The 13,581-nt window shown below is 44.2% G+C and overlaps 1 protein-coding gene across 6 annotated transcripts in view; it reads left to right on the plus strand.

Annotated features, from left to right (window-relative positions):
• The window catches only part of ZMYM3 (zinc finger MYM-type containing 3), an 81,250-nt gene that overhangs the window by 45,053 nt on the left and 22,616 nt on the right, over window positions 1-13,581 (plus strand). For all 6 annotated transcript variants that reach the window (XM_069985514.1, XM_069985513.1, XM_069985509.1 and 3 more), the window contains exons 9-11: window positions 4,192-4,307; window positions 12,985-13,071; window positions 13,160-13,310. In XM_069985514.1, coding sequence (XP_069841615.1) covers window positions 4,192-4,307; window positions 12,985-13,071; window positions 13,160-13,310 — 354 coding nt within the window. The remainder of the gene's footprint in view (window positions 1-4,191; window positions 4,308-12,984; window positions 13,072-13,159; window positions 13,311-13,581) is intronic.

Consider the following 13,581-nt stretch of genomic DNA (forward strand, 5'->3'; position numbering starts at 1 on the left):
GGGACTCCCCCTGTCACTTACACTTAAACGCCGCGGCCACGGCGTTTAAGGAGTTAATGGCACGCTGCAGTGCAATCGCTGCAGCGTGTCATTAGCGGTAAGGTGCCGGCTGCTGATTGCAGCGGGCCCCAGCTGCTATGAAGCGCGCTCTGCTCCGGAGCGCGCTTCATAGCTCAGGACGTACCGGTACGTCCTTGGTCGTCTGGGCACAGACTTCCAGGACGTACCTGTACGTCCTAAGTAGTCTAGGGTTTAAAGGGGGTTGTCCAGCGAAAACTTCTTTCTTTCAAATCAACTGGTGTCAGAAAGTTATATAGATTTGTAATTTACTTCTATTAAAAAATTGTTGGTCTTCCCATACTGCTTAGCTAATTATATGTCCTGCAGGAAATGTTGGCTTATTTTAAAGGGAACCTGTCACCCCCTGTGCCGGGGTGAAGGCCGCCCTACCCACCGATAGAGCCCTGGATACATACCCCATCATGCCAAGTCCCGCTCCTGAAGCCAGTCCCGCTTCTGGAGGCGGTCCCGGCTCTAGCGGGGTCGGGCGGCCTTCACCCCGGCACAGGGGGTGACAGGTTCCCTTTAAGTCTGGCCAGTGCTCTCTGCTGACAACTCTGGCCAAGACAGGAACTGTCTGGCAGCAGAGAGCACTGTGTCAGACTAAAAATAAAACATTTCCTGCAGGACATAAAGTAGCTAATAAGTATGGGAAGACTTGAGATTTTTTAATAGAAGTAAACTACAAATCTATATTACTTTTTGATATCTGTTTTGAAAGAAAAAGATTTTCGCTGGACAACCCCTTTAATGGGTACCTCTCATGATTGGCATTCAGCCATGAATGGATATGTCCATGCACGTTGAATGCACAAGCCCTATTCTGATGCAATACAGCTTGTGCATGGATTACTCCCAGTGTTAATGTATCCATGGTTGGCCGATTAGGGAAAAGCTTAATTGTGACAGATACTCTTTTAAGGAGAACCTAACGCTAATCATAAGTGTCCCTGTTGTAAAAGTGTACTTGTTACTACCTTTTGCAGTCTGTATCTAATACTTTACCTAATCCTGTGTCTTGGTGCTGTAACATGGGGGGTGCCATCTTGGTAACATCAATGCGTTCTGGTGGTTCTGAAGGCCCCCGGTGTTGCCATTGTAAAGCCTCTAGATTGCCTGTCAGCTCAGTGCTGACATGTACAATACACTGCACTACAGTAGTAGTGTATTGTAACAGTGATCAATAGATCACTGGTTAGTGTATTGTAATGTACACTAGTGTAAAAGCGGGGGTGGGGGGAAATTTACACCAAAACACACACAAATCCAAATTTTTCTTCCAATTTTTCTTGATATCTAGTAATCAAAGTTTGCTTCTAATATAAAGTACAATATGTCCCAATATGTCAGAATCGCTAGCATATGTTAATACATTACGGTGCTATAGCACAAAGGTGTTCAAATAAACAGTAAAAAAAATTCTCTTTGATATTCCCAGCTTTTTTTTTCTGGGTTACAGACCACCACTCTGCTCTAAAACAGTGGTCTGGCTGATGTGTATATAGTCAACTTCCCTGAAGAAGCGGCGGAACATGCGTAGGGACTGTCTGTGTGTGGTGACCCATTCAAATGGGTCTTATACATATATATATGTAGAGTTATAGAGGGAGATTTATCAAACACCAGAAAATGTACCCGCTGCCCGGGTATAAAGTGTGAGTGTGTTAATTAGATTTCTTCTAAGGTGCCCAGGAGGCCAAGCTAAAGGTATTGTTTCATCTGAGTTAATCAGTGGAATTAGTGTATACCTGTAGTGCATAGTTGGAGGGGTTCTGTATAGCTACAGTGTATAGTTTTTAGGGGTCTCTCATATCTGTAGTGCATAGTTGGGGGGGCTGTATACCTATAGTGTATAGTTGGGGGGATCCTGTATACCTGTAGTGTGTAGTTCAGGGGGAGCTGTATACCTGTAGTGTATAGTTGAGGGAGGTCCTATATACCTGCAGTGTATAGTTGATGAAGGTCCTGTATACCTGCACTCTATAGTTCGGGGGTCCTGTATACCTGTAGTATATAGTTGGTGCTGTATACCTGAAATGTATAGTTGGTGGAGGTCTTGTATACCTGTAGTTTATAGTTTGAGGGTCCTGGATACCTGTAGTGTATAGTTGGTGGAGGTCTTGTATACCTGTAGTATATACTTCGGGGGTCCTGTATACCTGTATTGCATAGTTTAAGGGTCCTGGATACCTGTAGTATTGTTGGTGGAGGTCCTGTATTATATAGTTTGTGGGTCCTGTATACCTGTAGTATAGAGTTGGTGGAGGTCCTGTATACCTGTATTGTATAGTTTTGGGGTCCTGTATACCTGTAGTGTATAGTTTGGGGTCCTGGATACCTGTAGTATATTGTTGGAGGTCCTGTATACCTGTATTATATAGTTTGTGGGTCCTGTATACCTGTAGTGTACAGTTGGTGGAGGTCTTGTATACCTGTAGTATATAGTTTGGGGGTCCTGTATACCTGTAGTGCATAGTATAAGGGTCCTGTATACCTGTAGTATAGAGTTGGTGGAGGTCCTGTATACCTGTAGTGTATAGTTTTGGGGTCCTGTATACCTGCAGGGTCGTATTTACCAATAGGCACCCATGGTCTGGTGCGTAGGGTAGCACCTTGCAGAGGGGCAGTACCCTCCCGTTCAGACTTGCCAGAAAATCTGGTGTCTTTTCGAGGTGGGTATGGCGGTATTGGTCAGGTCTGGTATAGCGGTGTTATCCAGTCACATTATGGCGGTATTGGTCAGGTCTGGTATAGCGGTGTTATCCAGTCACATTATGGCGGTATTGGTCTGGTATGGCAGTGTTATCCAGTCACAGTATGGCGGTATTGGTCAGGTCTGGTATGGCAGTGTTATCCGGTCACAGTATGGCGTTATTGGTCAGGTGTGGTATGACAGTGTTATCCAGTCACAGTAAGGCGGTGTTATCCATTAACAGTATGGTGGTATTGGTCAGGTCTGGTATGGCAGTGTTACCCAGTCACAGTATGGCGGTATTGGTCAGGCTTGGTGTGGCGGTGTTAAATGTGACGTCTGGAGCTATTACCTACCTATCCTGATGCTAATTGGTGAGTGAGGATGGGGCATCTTCAGGTTTAGTGCTTAGGGCAGCAGCAGCTGGGAATACTGCCCTGTATACCTGTACTGTATAGATGGAGTAGGGGGTCTACCATTTATTTCTGTAGATCTGTTGTGAGGCAGCTTCCCTAGCAACCAATCAGAATCCAGCTCCCTATGAAAATGAGAGTAGTAATCCTATTGGTTGCTTAGGCTCCCAACTGCCATTTACTGCGGGCAAGCTGCAGCTAATTATATCACCTGTGTGTGCAGTGTGTAGATTTTCCCATTCATCGCTCTTCCCCCTCCCCTCCTGTACATCTGGCGGGGACGGGACCTTCGCTATAACCTTCCCGGGTACCCAATGTTTCTGTGTGCCAAATTTGGGGTCAAACGGTTCAGGCGTTTGGAAGTCTATACGGGACAGACAGACAGACAGACTTTCATTTTTGTTATATAGATGGTGTAAAGTGTAACTGGCTCAGTTGCCCCTAGCAACCAATCAGATTCCACTTTTTATTCCTCACAGACTCTAAAAATAAAAGGTGAGATCTGATAGGCTGCTAGGGACAGCTGAGCCAGTTTCACTGTACACCATGTTTGATCTCCCCCATAGTGTGTGTGTGTGTGTGTACTGTATATGTGTGTATGTATCCTAGTCAACAAGCTGTTAACAATAGGTGTAGGAATACTGAAAGAAAGGCAAGTTTGCTATATAAACGGAGGCAGATGAATGGCTCTGCTTGTATAGAAGAGCCCTGCCCAAATCCTGTGTTTGTGCCATGGTCCATACTTGCAGCATAGGTGCGGTGAGTGATTGAAGCTGTGACTTCAGTTCCCACTCTGTGCTGCCTAAACTACAGGTGCCAAGATCTGTGATCTGCCCAGACCCTTGTAGGGATTTAAGTGTTTATTGATCATTTTGTGTTAGTTAAATGTATGTACTAAATAAACTTTGATAATTAGTATAATTGCATGTGCACAAATCAGTCCTTTGTTGGTTTACGTGTCACATTCCCTTTCTTCCTATTGTTTGTTTGTTCTTTTGAACATTATTCATTCAATTGTTTTGTCAGGCCCTGCACGACCTTGCAGCCTGTGTAGACGCAGTCTGTCGGAGCCAGCATATTACAACAAAACAGAACGTGTTCTTTACCAGTTCTGCAGTCCTAGCTGTTGGACCACCTTTCAGGTAACTTGCATGTCATTGTTCGTTTTTAAACATATCCTATAAAATAATTACCTGATGCAATGGATAATTTTCTGTAGCTTGATGTTCCATTCCATTTGCTGGAATGTAAAAAGTAATTACACTACAATATGACCCCTATATGAAACTTAAAGAAGCAGTTCACAAATTTTTTTTTATTGCCTCCACCCCCTGCTGGACGCTGGTACGTATGCTCACCGCTGCTTATCAATGTCCCGAGATGCGGCGCTGTTCAAATTTTGTCATCCGCTGCTGTGACCCTGTCACCTGTGATTGAACGCTGGAAGTTACAAATGCATTGTAAAGCGTGACTTCCAGCGATCAATCACAGGAGACAGAAGAGTGGTCACAACAGCAGATGACGAGCTCCCCGCATTTGAGTGGAAAAAAAACAGATGTATTTGTGTGCATCAGTTTTTAACTGTTTTTCCATTGACTTCCATTATGAAAAAAAAAATTGATCAAAACGCATCCGTTTTTTTAATCCCTTAAGGACAGCCTGAAATGGCCTTAATGACAGAGACAAATTTTATGAATATGACCAGTGTCACTTTATTCATTAATAACTTCGGGATGCTTTTACCTATCCGGCTGATTCTGAGATTGTACATATTGTACTTTACATTTCTGGTAAATTGGAGTCGATACGCATAACAAATCTTTATAAAAATAAACCAAATAACGTGAAAAAATGCATTTTACCAACTTTGAAACTTTTTTGCTTATACAGAAAGTGGTTATACCACATAAATTATATATTAAATAGCATTAGCAACATGTCTACTTTATGTTGGCGGCATTTATTAAACGTTTTTTCATTTTTTTTAGACAGTAGGAAGCTTAAAACATTAGCAGCAAATTTCCAAATTTTCAGTAAAATTTCAAAATCAGATATTTTTAGGGACCTGTTCAGGTTTAAAGTGTATTTGAGGGGCCTGTATGTTAGCCCCACAAAGCACCCCATTTCAGAGACTGCACCCCCCACACTCTGCAAAAGCATATCCAGAAAGTTTTTTAAACCCTTTAGGGGAGTCACATAAAAAATAAAAGCTAAGTGTGTAAAAAATTTGAAAATTAAAATTTTCTGTGCAGAGATTTTATTGTAATCCAATATTTTTCATAATTATAAACCTATTACCAGAGAAATGCACCCTATTATTGATTGCTCAGTTTCTGCAGTTTATATAAATACCCCATATGTGGCCCTATTGCGCTATTTGACGCAACCACAAGCCTCAGATATAAAGGAGTGCCTAGTGAATTTCAACGCCTCCGTTATATTTGGTCATTTTTGACCGTACCACTTCAGGTTGGCAGAGGCTCTGGGGTGCCAAAACCTAAAAAACACCCCTAAAGGGACACCATTTAGAAAACTACACCCCTCAAGGAATGTAACAAGGGGTGCGGTGAGCATCTGGACCCCACAGGTGCTTCACAGATTTTCCGAACAATATGGCGTGAAAAAAGAAAAATTAATTTTTTACACGAAAACATTGTTCTAGCCTTCAATTTTTCATTTTCTTAAAGGGATAATGGGAGAAACTGTGCTACACATTTTGTCTTTTTTTTCCTGAGTACGGAAATACCCCACATGTGGCGATAAAGCGCCAAGGGGACGCAGGACGAGCCTCCAAAGGGAAGAAGCGCCAATTGGCTTTTGGAAGCTGAATTTCACTGGAAAGGATTTCAAGGGCCATGTCGCATTTACAGAGCCCTCGTGCTGCCAAGACACTGGAAACCCCCCACAAGTGACCCCATTCTGGAAACTACACCCCTCAAGGAATCTAACAAGGGGTACAGTAAGTATATGGACCCCACTGGTGACGGGCACAAATGTGGAACAATGTGACGTGAAAGGGAATATTTTCATTTTTTCACTTTCATGGCACAAATGTGCCAGTCATCAAGGGGTCGATATCCTCACTGCACCCCTTGTTAGATTCCTTGAGGGGTGCAGTTTCCAGAATGGGGTCACTTGTGGGGGGTTTCCAGTGTTTTGGAAGCACGAGGGCTCTGTAAATGCGACATGGCGTTTATCATCCATTCTGGCCAAGTCCAACCTCCAAAATCAAAATGGCGCTCCTTCCCTTCGGAGGCTTGCCCTGCACCCACATGGCGCTTTATGTCCACATGTGGGGTATTTACGGACTCAGGAGGAATTGCTCTACACTTTTTTTTTTTTTTTTCCTCTTTTAACCCTTTGTGAAAATGATAAATTCAAGGCTAAACCAACATTATAGTGTAAAAAATGTAATATTTCATTTTCACGCCACATTGTTCCACATTTGTGCTCGTCACCAGTGGGGTCCATATGCTTACTACACCCCTAGTTACATTCCCTGAGGGGTGTAGTTTCCATAATGGTGTCACTTGTGGGGGGTTTCAACTGTCTTGGCAACACAGGGGCCTTTTGAATGCAACATGGCCCCTCGAAATCCATTCCATCCAAATCCAGCCTTAAAAAACCAAATGGCGCTCCTTCCCTTCGGAGGCTTACCCTACACCCGCATGGCGCTTTATGTCCACATGTGGGGTATTTCCGTACTCGGGGGAAATTGCGCTACACATTTAGTGTTTTTTTTTATCTTTTAGCCCCTTGTGAAAATGAAAAAATCATGACAAGATTAATGATTTAGAGTAAAAAATTTTACAAAAATTACACTAAATGTTGGTCTAGCCTTGATTTTTTCCATTTCCACAAGGGGTTAAAAAAGAAAATGAACACAAAACGTGTAGGGTAGTTTCCCCTGAGTACGAAAATGCCCCACATGTGGACATAATGTGCCATATGGGCACAGGGCAAACCACCAAAGGGACAGAGCGCCATTTAGAGGCTGGAATGGAGGATGGAGCCCATGTCGCAATTACAAAGCTCCTGTGCTGCCAGGACAGTAGAAACCCCCGACAAGTGACCCCATTCTGGAAACTACACCCCACAAGGAATCTAACAAGGGGTGCGGTGAGCATATGGACCCCACTGGTGACGGGCACTTACTTAGAACATGTCCCGAGAAAATAAAAAATACCATTTTTTTTCATTTTCATGTCCCAAATGTGGCAGTCATCAGGGGGCCATATCCCCACTGCCCCCCTTGTTAGATTCCTTTTGGGGTGTAGTTTCCAGAATGGGGTCACTTGTGGGGGGTTTCTACTGTCCTGGCAGCACAGAGGCTTTGTAATTGCATCATGGCAAGTCTTTTAATGGGAATGGCGGCCATACCTATTTAGCTGGGGAAAAGGGACAATTCTAATTTATTTGGGGGTATTAGGCCAATTATTGGTTTATAAGGTTGAAAATGACAGGTGTCCATCAAACTCAATCTGTGTTGATCCAGAGGAAGGCAAAAAAATCCTCGTGAGGCAGATGACAGTAGCCTCATCACAGGGGAGAAATTCCTTCCCGACTCCATAATGGCGATGAGAATAATCCCTGGATCAACGTGACCCCTGAAAAAGAAATAAGGGACAGAATTTAGAAAATGTAGAACTCCAGTGACGTGTGGTACGCCTTGAAGCGATCCAGCATGCAGAGGCCGGGGGGATCAGGACAGGTGTCACACTGGAAAATGGTGTCCCTCCTGATCCCTCTGTTATGCCACACTCTGCACTTCTTCTGGGGTCTCCCGTTCTCCAGTGTGGGGGACGTCACCTGGAAAATGTTGCCCTGGTGCGATACTGGGTCCCTCATATCCAGAAGCGCTGGGTCCGCTCTATGGCTGCTAAATATTAGGGCTCTATTACTACTTCTGATATTTTCGGATCGTGCCGCAAGCTACAGTAGCTCGGGTGGCGAGGGACCAGAAGAGGGGGGTGCTGGTATAAAGGTTATCCCCGTACAGGTGGTAACCTTTATCCAGCAGTGGGAAGATCAGTTCCCGGACGATCTTCCCACTTGTTCCAAGGATGGGGGGGGAGGGGGCATCTGGGGCTGGATTCGGGTGTCCCATCCTACATACACTCTAAGGGTACGTGCACACTGCAGAATCGCGACAGATAACCCTTCGTGCATTCCACAGCTGGCACCCACCGGCGGAGTGATGCGGGCGCGCGTCTCCGTCCGTGTCATAGACTCCATTCTATGCACGGGCGGATTCCGCTCTCCGTCCAACGTGTTCATTCTTTGGATGGACGATGGAATCCGCCCATGCATAGATTGGAGTCTTGACACGGGTGAAGACACGCGCCCGCATTAGTCCGCCGGCGGGTGCCAGCTGCGGAATGCACGAAGGGTTATCCTTCGCCATTCCGCAGTGTGCACGTACCCTAAATCTGTAAGTGTACCCTGAGGTACTCTCACAGAGTTTGGAGAATTTCACGCCATACCATCATCTCTTATTGGGACGGTACTGGCGGAAAAGACGTCTCTGGGGGGCAGCGTACGCTACGCTACCCCCAGACACGTCACTGGATGATGAGGATGAATGGAGGAAAGAAGGATCCCCCCTATTCATCCTCACTGGCTGTTTCGGTGTCGGAGGCAATAATAACGTATCCCTCTGACGCCGAAAACACCCTGGGGGCCATCTTTATACGGGGAATGGTATATGAGGATTGGTATATGGGGTATGTAGTGGTGTAGTGTCAAACTTTATTCAATGTAGTGTGGTGTAATGTAGTGTTTTTTACGTGTTATTTTACAGTAAGTATAAAAAAAAAAAAAAAAACTACGCCAACAAAGGAGTTGCTGATAAATGCCGCACTTATGTGCGGCACTTATCAGCAGACCGTGGCAGTAGAATATAGAAAAAAAAACACCCTACGCCAAAAAGGAGGAGTTGCTGATTAGCAGCGCACTTTCGTGCGATGCTGATCAACACTCAGCGGCGATAGGGTGCGGAAAATAGAAGAAAAAAAAATTTGGAAAATAAAAAAAATTTTTTCTACATTCTGAACATCCCTGTAGCTGCTGATAAGTGTATTACACATATCAGCCGCTAGAGGGCAGCAGAGCGCAAAATCCGGAAAAAGACTAGGCTGGAGCCGAAAAAACCGATGGGGACCGCCGGAAATAGCCGAAGACCCGACAGAAAGACGGAGGACGCCGCAAACCCGGAAGACTCCGATCAGGACCCCGGGACAGGTAAATAATGTACAAATACCTGCTCTGGACCCCTCAGCTACCTAGCTGAGGGGTCCAGAGCAGGTATTTACTATTTTTGTGGACTCTGATCGCTGTGCCACCGGCCCGGGGGAGTATAATTTTTCTGTGCAAGAACATTTTTGAGTAAAAAGCTGAATTCTAATTGCATTACACTTTCTACTGGAATAATCAATCAAAATGAGTCTCTTAATTTTATTAATAGCTGTTTGCAGGCAAGGTCACTCATCCGAGGCAAGATGTGCGAAGGTTTTCAGACGATCGGCGCTGAGCGTCTCAACTGGATGTCCCGATGGAAAATCGGAGTAGTAGTCTCAGTCACTTTGATTTTCTTTATTATTATAATTATATATTATAATAAAGAAAATCAAAGTGACTAAGACTACTATGATTTTCCATCGGGAAATCCAGTTGAGAGACGCTCAGCGCCGATCGTCTGAAAACCTTCACACATCTTGCCTCAGATGAGTGACCTTGCCTGCATATTTTCAGACAGAGTTCTTCGGACCTTCAGACGGGCAGCGGGCGATTATTATATAAACTAGAAAATGTACCCGGCGCTGCCCGGGTATAAAGTGTCAGTGTGTTAATTAGATTTGTTCTAAGGTGCCCAGGAGGCCAAGCTAAAGGTATTGTTTCATCTGAGTTAATCAGTGGAATTAGTGTATACCTGTAGTGCATAGTTGGAGGGGTTCTGTATACCCACAATGTATAGTTTTTAGGGGTCTCGCATATCTGTAGTGCATAGTTGGGGGGGGGGCTGTATACCTATAGTGTATAGTTGAGGGAGGTCCTGTATACCTGCAGTGTACAGTTGGTGAAGGTCCTGTATACCTGTACTGTATAGTTCGGGGGTCCTGTATACCTGTAGTATATAGTTGGTGCTGTATACCTGTAATGTATAGTTGGTAGAGGTCTTGTATACCTGTAGTTTATAGTTTGAGGGTCCTGGATACCTGTAGTGTATAATTGGTGGAGGTCTTTTATACCTGTAGTATATAGTTCGGGGGTCCTGTATACCTGTAGTAAATAGTTTGAGGGTCCTGTATAACTATAGTATAGAGTTGGTGGAGGTCCTGTATACCTGTAGTGTATAGTTCGGGGTCCTATATACCTGTAGTATATAGCTGGTGGAGGTCCTGTATACCTGTAGTATATTTGGGGTCCTGTATACTTGTAGTATAGAGTTGAAGGTGCTGTATACCTGTATTATAGAGTTGGTGTAGGTCCTGTATACCTGTAGTGTATGGTTTTGAGGTCCTTTATACCTGTAGTGTATAGTTTGGGGTCCTATATACCTGTAGTATATAGTTGGTGGAGTTCCTGTATACCTGTAGTGTATAGTTTTGGGGTCCTGTATACCTGTAGTGTATAGTTTGGGGTCCTGTATACCTGTAGTATATAGTTGGTGGGGGTCCTGTATACCTGTAGTATATAGTTGGTGGAGGTCCTGTATACCTGACGTATATAGTTGGTGGAGGTCCTGTATACCTGTAGTATATAGTTTTGGGGTCCTGTATACCTGTAGTGTAAAGTTTGGGGTCCTGTATACCTGTAGTATATAGTTTTGTGAAGGTCCCGTGCACTTGTAGTGTATAGTTTTGGGGTCCTGTATACCTGCAGGGTTGTATTTGCCCGTATGGCAGTGTTATTCAGTCACAGTGTGTCGGTATTGGTCATGTCTGGTATGGGGGTGTTATCCAGTCACAGTATGGCGGTATTGGTCAGGTCTGGTGTGGCGGTGTTATCCAGTCACTGTATGGTGGTATTGGTCAGGTCTGATATGATGGTGTTATCCAGTCACAGTATGGTGGTATTGGTCAGGACTGGTGTGGCGGTGTTACCCAGTCACAGTTTGCCGGTATTGGTCAGGTCTGGTATGGCAGTGTTATCCAGTCACAGTATGGCGGTATTGGTCAGGTCTGGTATGACAGTGTTATCCAGCACAGTATGGCGGTATTGGTCAGGTCAGGTCTGGTATGGCAGTGTAATCCAGTCACAGTATGGCGGTATTGGTCAGGTCTGGTATGACAGTGTTATCCAGCACAGTATGGCGGTATTGGTCAGGTCTGGTATGGCAGTGTTATCCAGCACAGTATAGCGGTATTGGTCAGGTCTGGTGTGGCGGTGTTATCCATTCACAGTATGGCGGTATTGGTCAGGTCTGGTATGACAGTGTTTTCCAGTCACAGTATGGCAGTATTGGTTAGGTCTGGTATGGAGGTGTTATCCAGTCACAGTATGGCGGTATTGGTCAGGTCTGGTGTAGCAGTGTTACCCAGTCACAGTTTGGTATACCTGTTGTGCCCTGTATATATATGTACTGTATGGATGGAGTAGGGGGTCCTGTATATACATGTACTGTATGGATGGAGTAGGGGGTCCTGTATATACATGTACTGTATAGATGGAGTAGGGGGTCCTGTATATACATGTACTGTATGGATGGAGTAGGGGGTCCTGTATATACATGTACTGTATGGATGGAGTATGGGGTCCTGTATACATGTACTGTATAGATGGAGTAGGGGGTCCTGTATACATATACTGTATAGTTGGAGTAGGGGGTCTACCAGTTATTACTGTGGATGTTGTGAGGCAGCTTCCCTAGCAACCATTGCTCCCTGTGAAAATGAAAGCAGTAATCCTACTGGTTGCTAAGGCTCCAACTGCTGTGTCTGCTGCAGCTAATTATATCACCTGTGTTTGCAGTGAGGAGATTTTCTCATTCATCTCTATGGGGCGCCTCTTTCCCCTCCCCCTCCTCTCCTGTACATCTGGCGGGGACGGGACCTTCGCAATAACCTTCCCGGGCACCCAATGTATCTGTGTGCCAAATTTGGGGTCAAACGTTTCCGGCGTTTGGAAGTCTATAGAGGACAGAAGGACAGACAGACAGACTTTGATTTTTATGATATAGATACAAGCGTCTGGCGGTGTTGGGCTAGTAGCACGACCACCAAAGGCGAGCAGCACCTATTCATTGATACATTATTCACTCAACTCTGCAGTATCACACTATGTGCGCCGGGTACTGTTTTTCTCTTTTTTCCAGTATTAATAGCTGTTTGACTGACTGCAGTTAGTATTTTATGCTTGTTTTATTGATTTAAAACAGGGGAGCCTTTGGTGCTCCAGCTGTTGCTAAACTACAAAGCCCATCATGCCTGGGCAGCCGAAGCTTAAGCTTCGGCTGCCTAGGCATAATGGAAACTGTAGTTTTGCAACAGCTGGAGGGCCAAAGGTTCCCCATCTCTGATTTAAATTGTGTGGCTCCATTTGTTAAAGGGAAACTATTAGCAGGTGAGGACTAAGTTTCTTACCTTAATATCATAATAATGGCACTCAGGATGAAGGTAAGAAATTTTCTTTCATCCTCTGCTCCTTGAGCGCTATAGGGAAATATCAATTAGTTAGGTACTTCTAACCTGCTGATTAGTTTACTTTTTAAGCATTTCAGTTTGTCAGCGGATTGTTACAAGAAAAGTCATCAAATCATTTTTCAAAGCACTTAAGTTTGGTGATATGTTGGTCATCAAAGTATTCTTGTATGTCTTATAGCGTACCAGTCCAGAGGGTGGGATCCACCTCAATTGTCACTATTGTCATAACATGTTCACCGGCAAACCAGAGATCTTGGATTGGCAGGTAAGGGCTTGCACTTGACCATAAAAGTTTGAGGCTTGGCAGGATAGGCACACATTCTGATATAAATGTTTTTGGTTTAATTTTGCAGGATCATGTGTATCAGTTCTGTTGTAAAGATTGCTGTGAGGACTACAAACGCCTTCATGGAGTGGTATCACAGTGCGAATATTGTAAGCAAGAAAAAATCTTACATGAAAAGATACGTTTTTCTGGTGTGGAGAAGAATTTTTGTAGTGAAGGTAAGTAAACAATTGCCTATGCCTAAGAACTGTTTCTGAAATGACTGATGGTGAATATCTGCTTTGTAAATGTTTAAAACCTGTTGGAAAGTTATTGCAATTTTTTCACGTGTGCCCCAAACCTATTTAGTTTCTTTGTCAACCTGCTCATGTTTTGAGTCTAATTCTGGCAGATAGATGCCATAAGCAGGAGCCAAAACAATTTTTTTCATTAAAATTTTCATTCTTCGTATCCGTAATTATCTGTAGAAGCCTCTAAAATCTTTGGCAT

Source organism: Dendropsophus ebraccatus, chromosome 10, assembly GCF_027789765.1.
Source record: "Dendropsophus ebraccatus isolate aDenEbr1 chromosome 10, aDenEbr1.pat, whole genome shotgun sequence".
NCBI classification, from domain to species: Eukaryota; Metazoa; Chordata; class Amphibia; order Anura; family Hylidae; genus Dendropsophus; species Dendropsophus ebraccatus.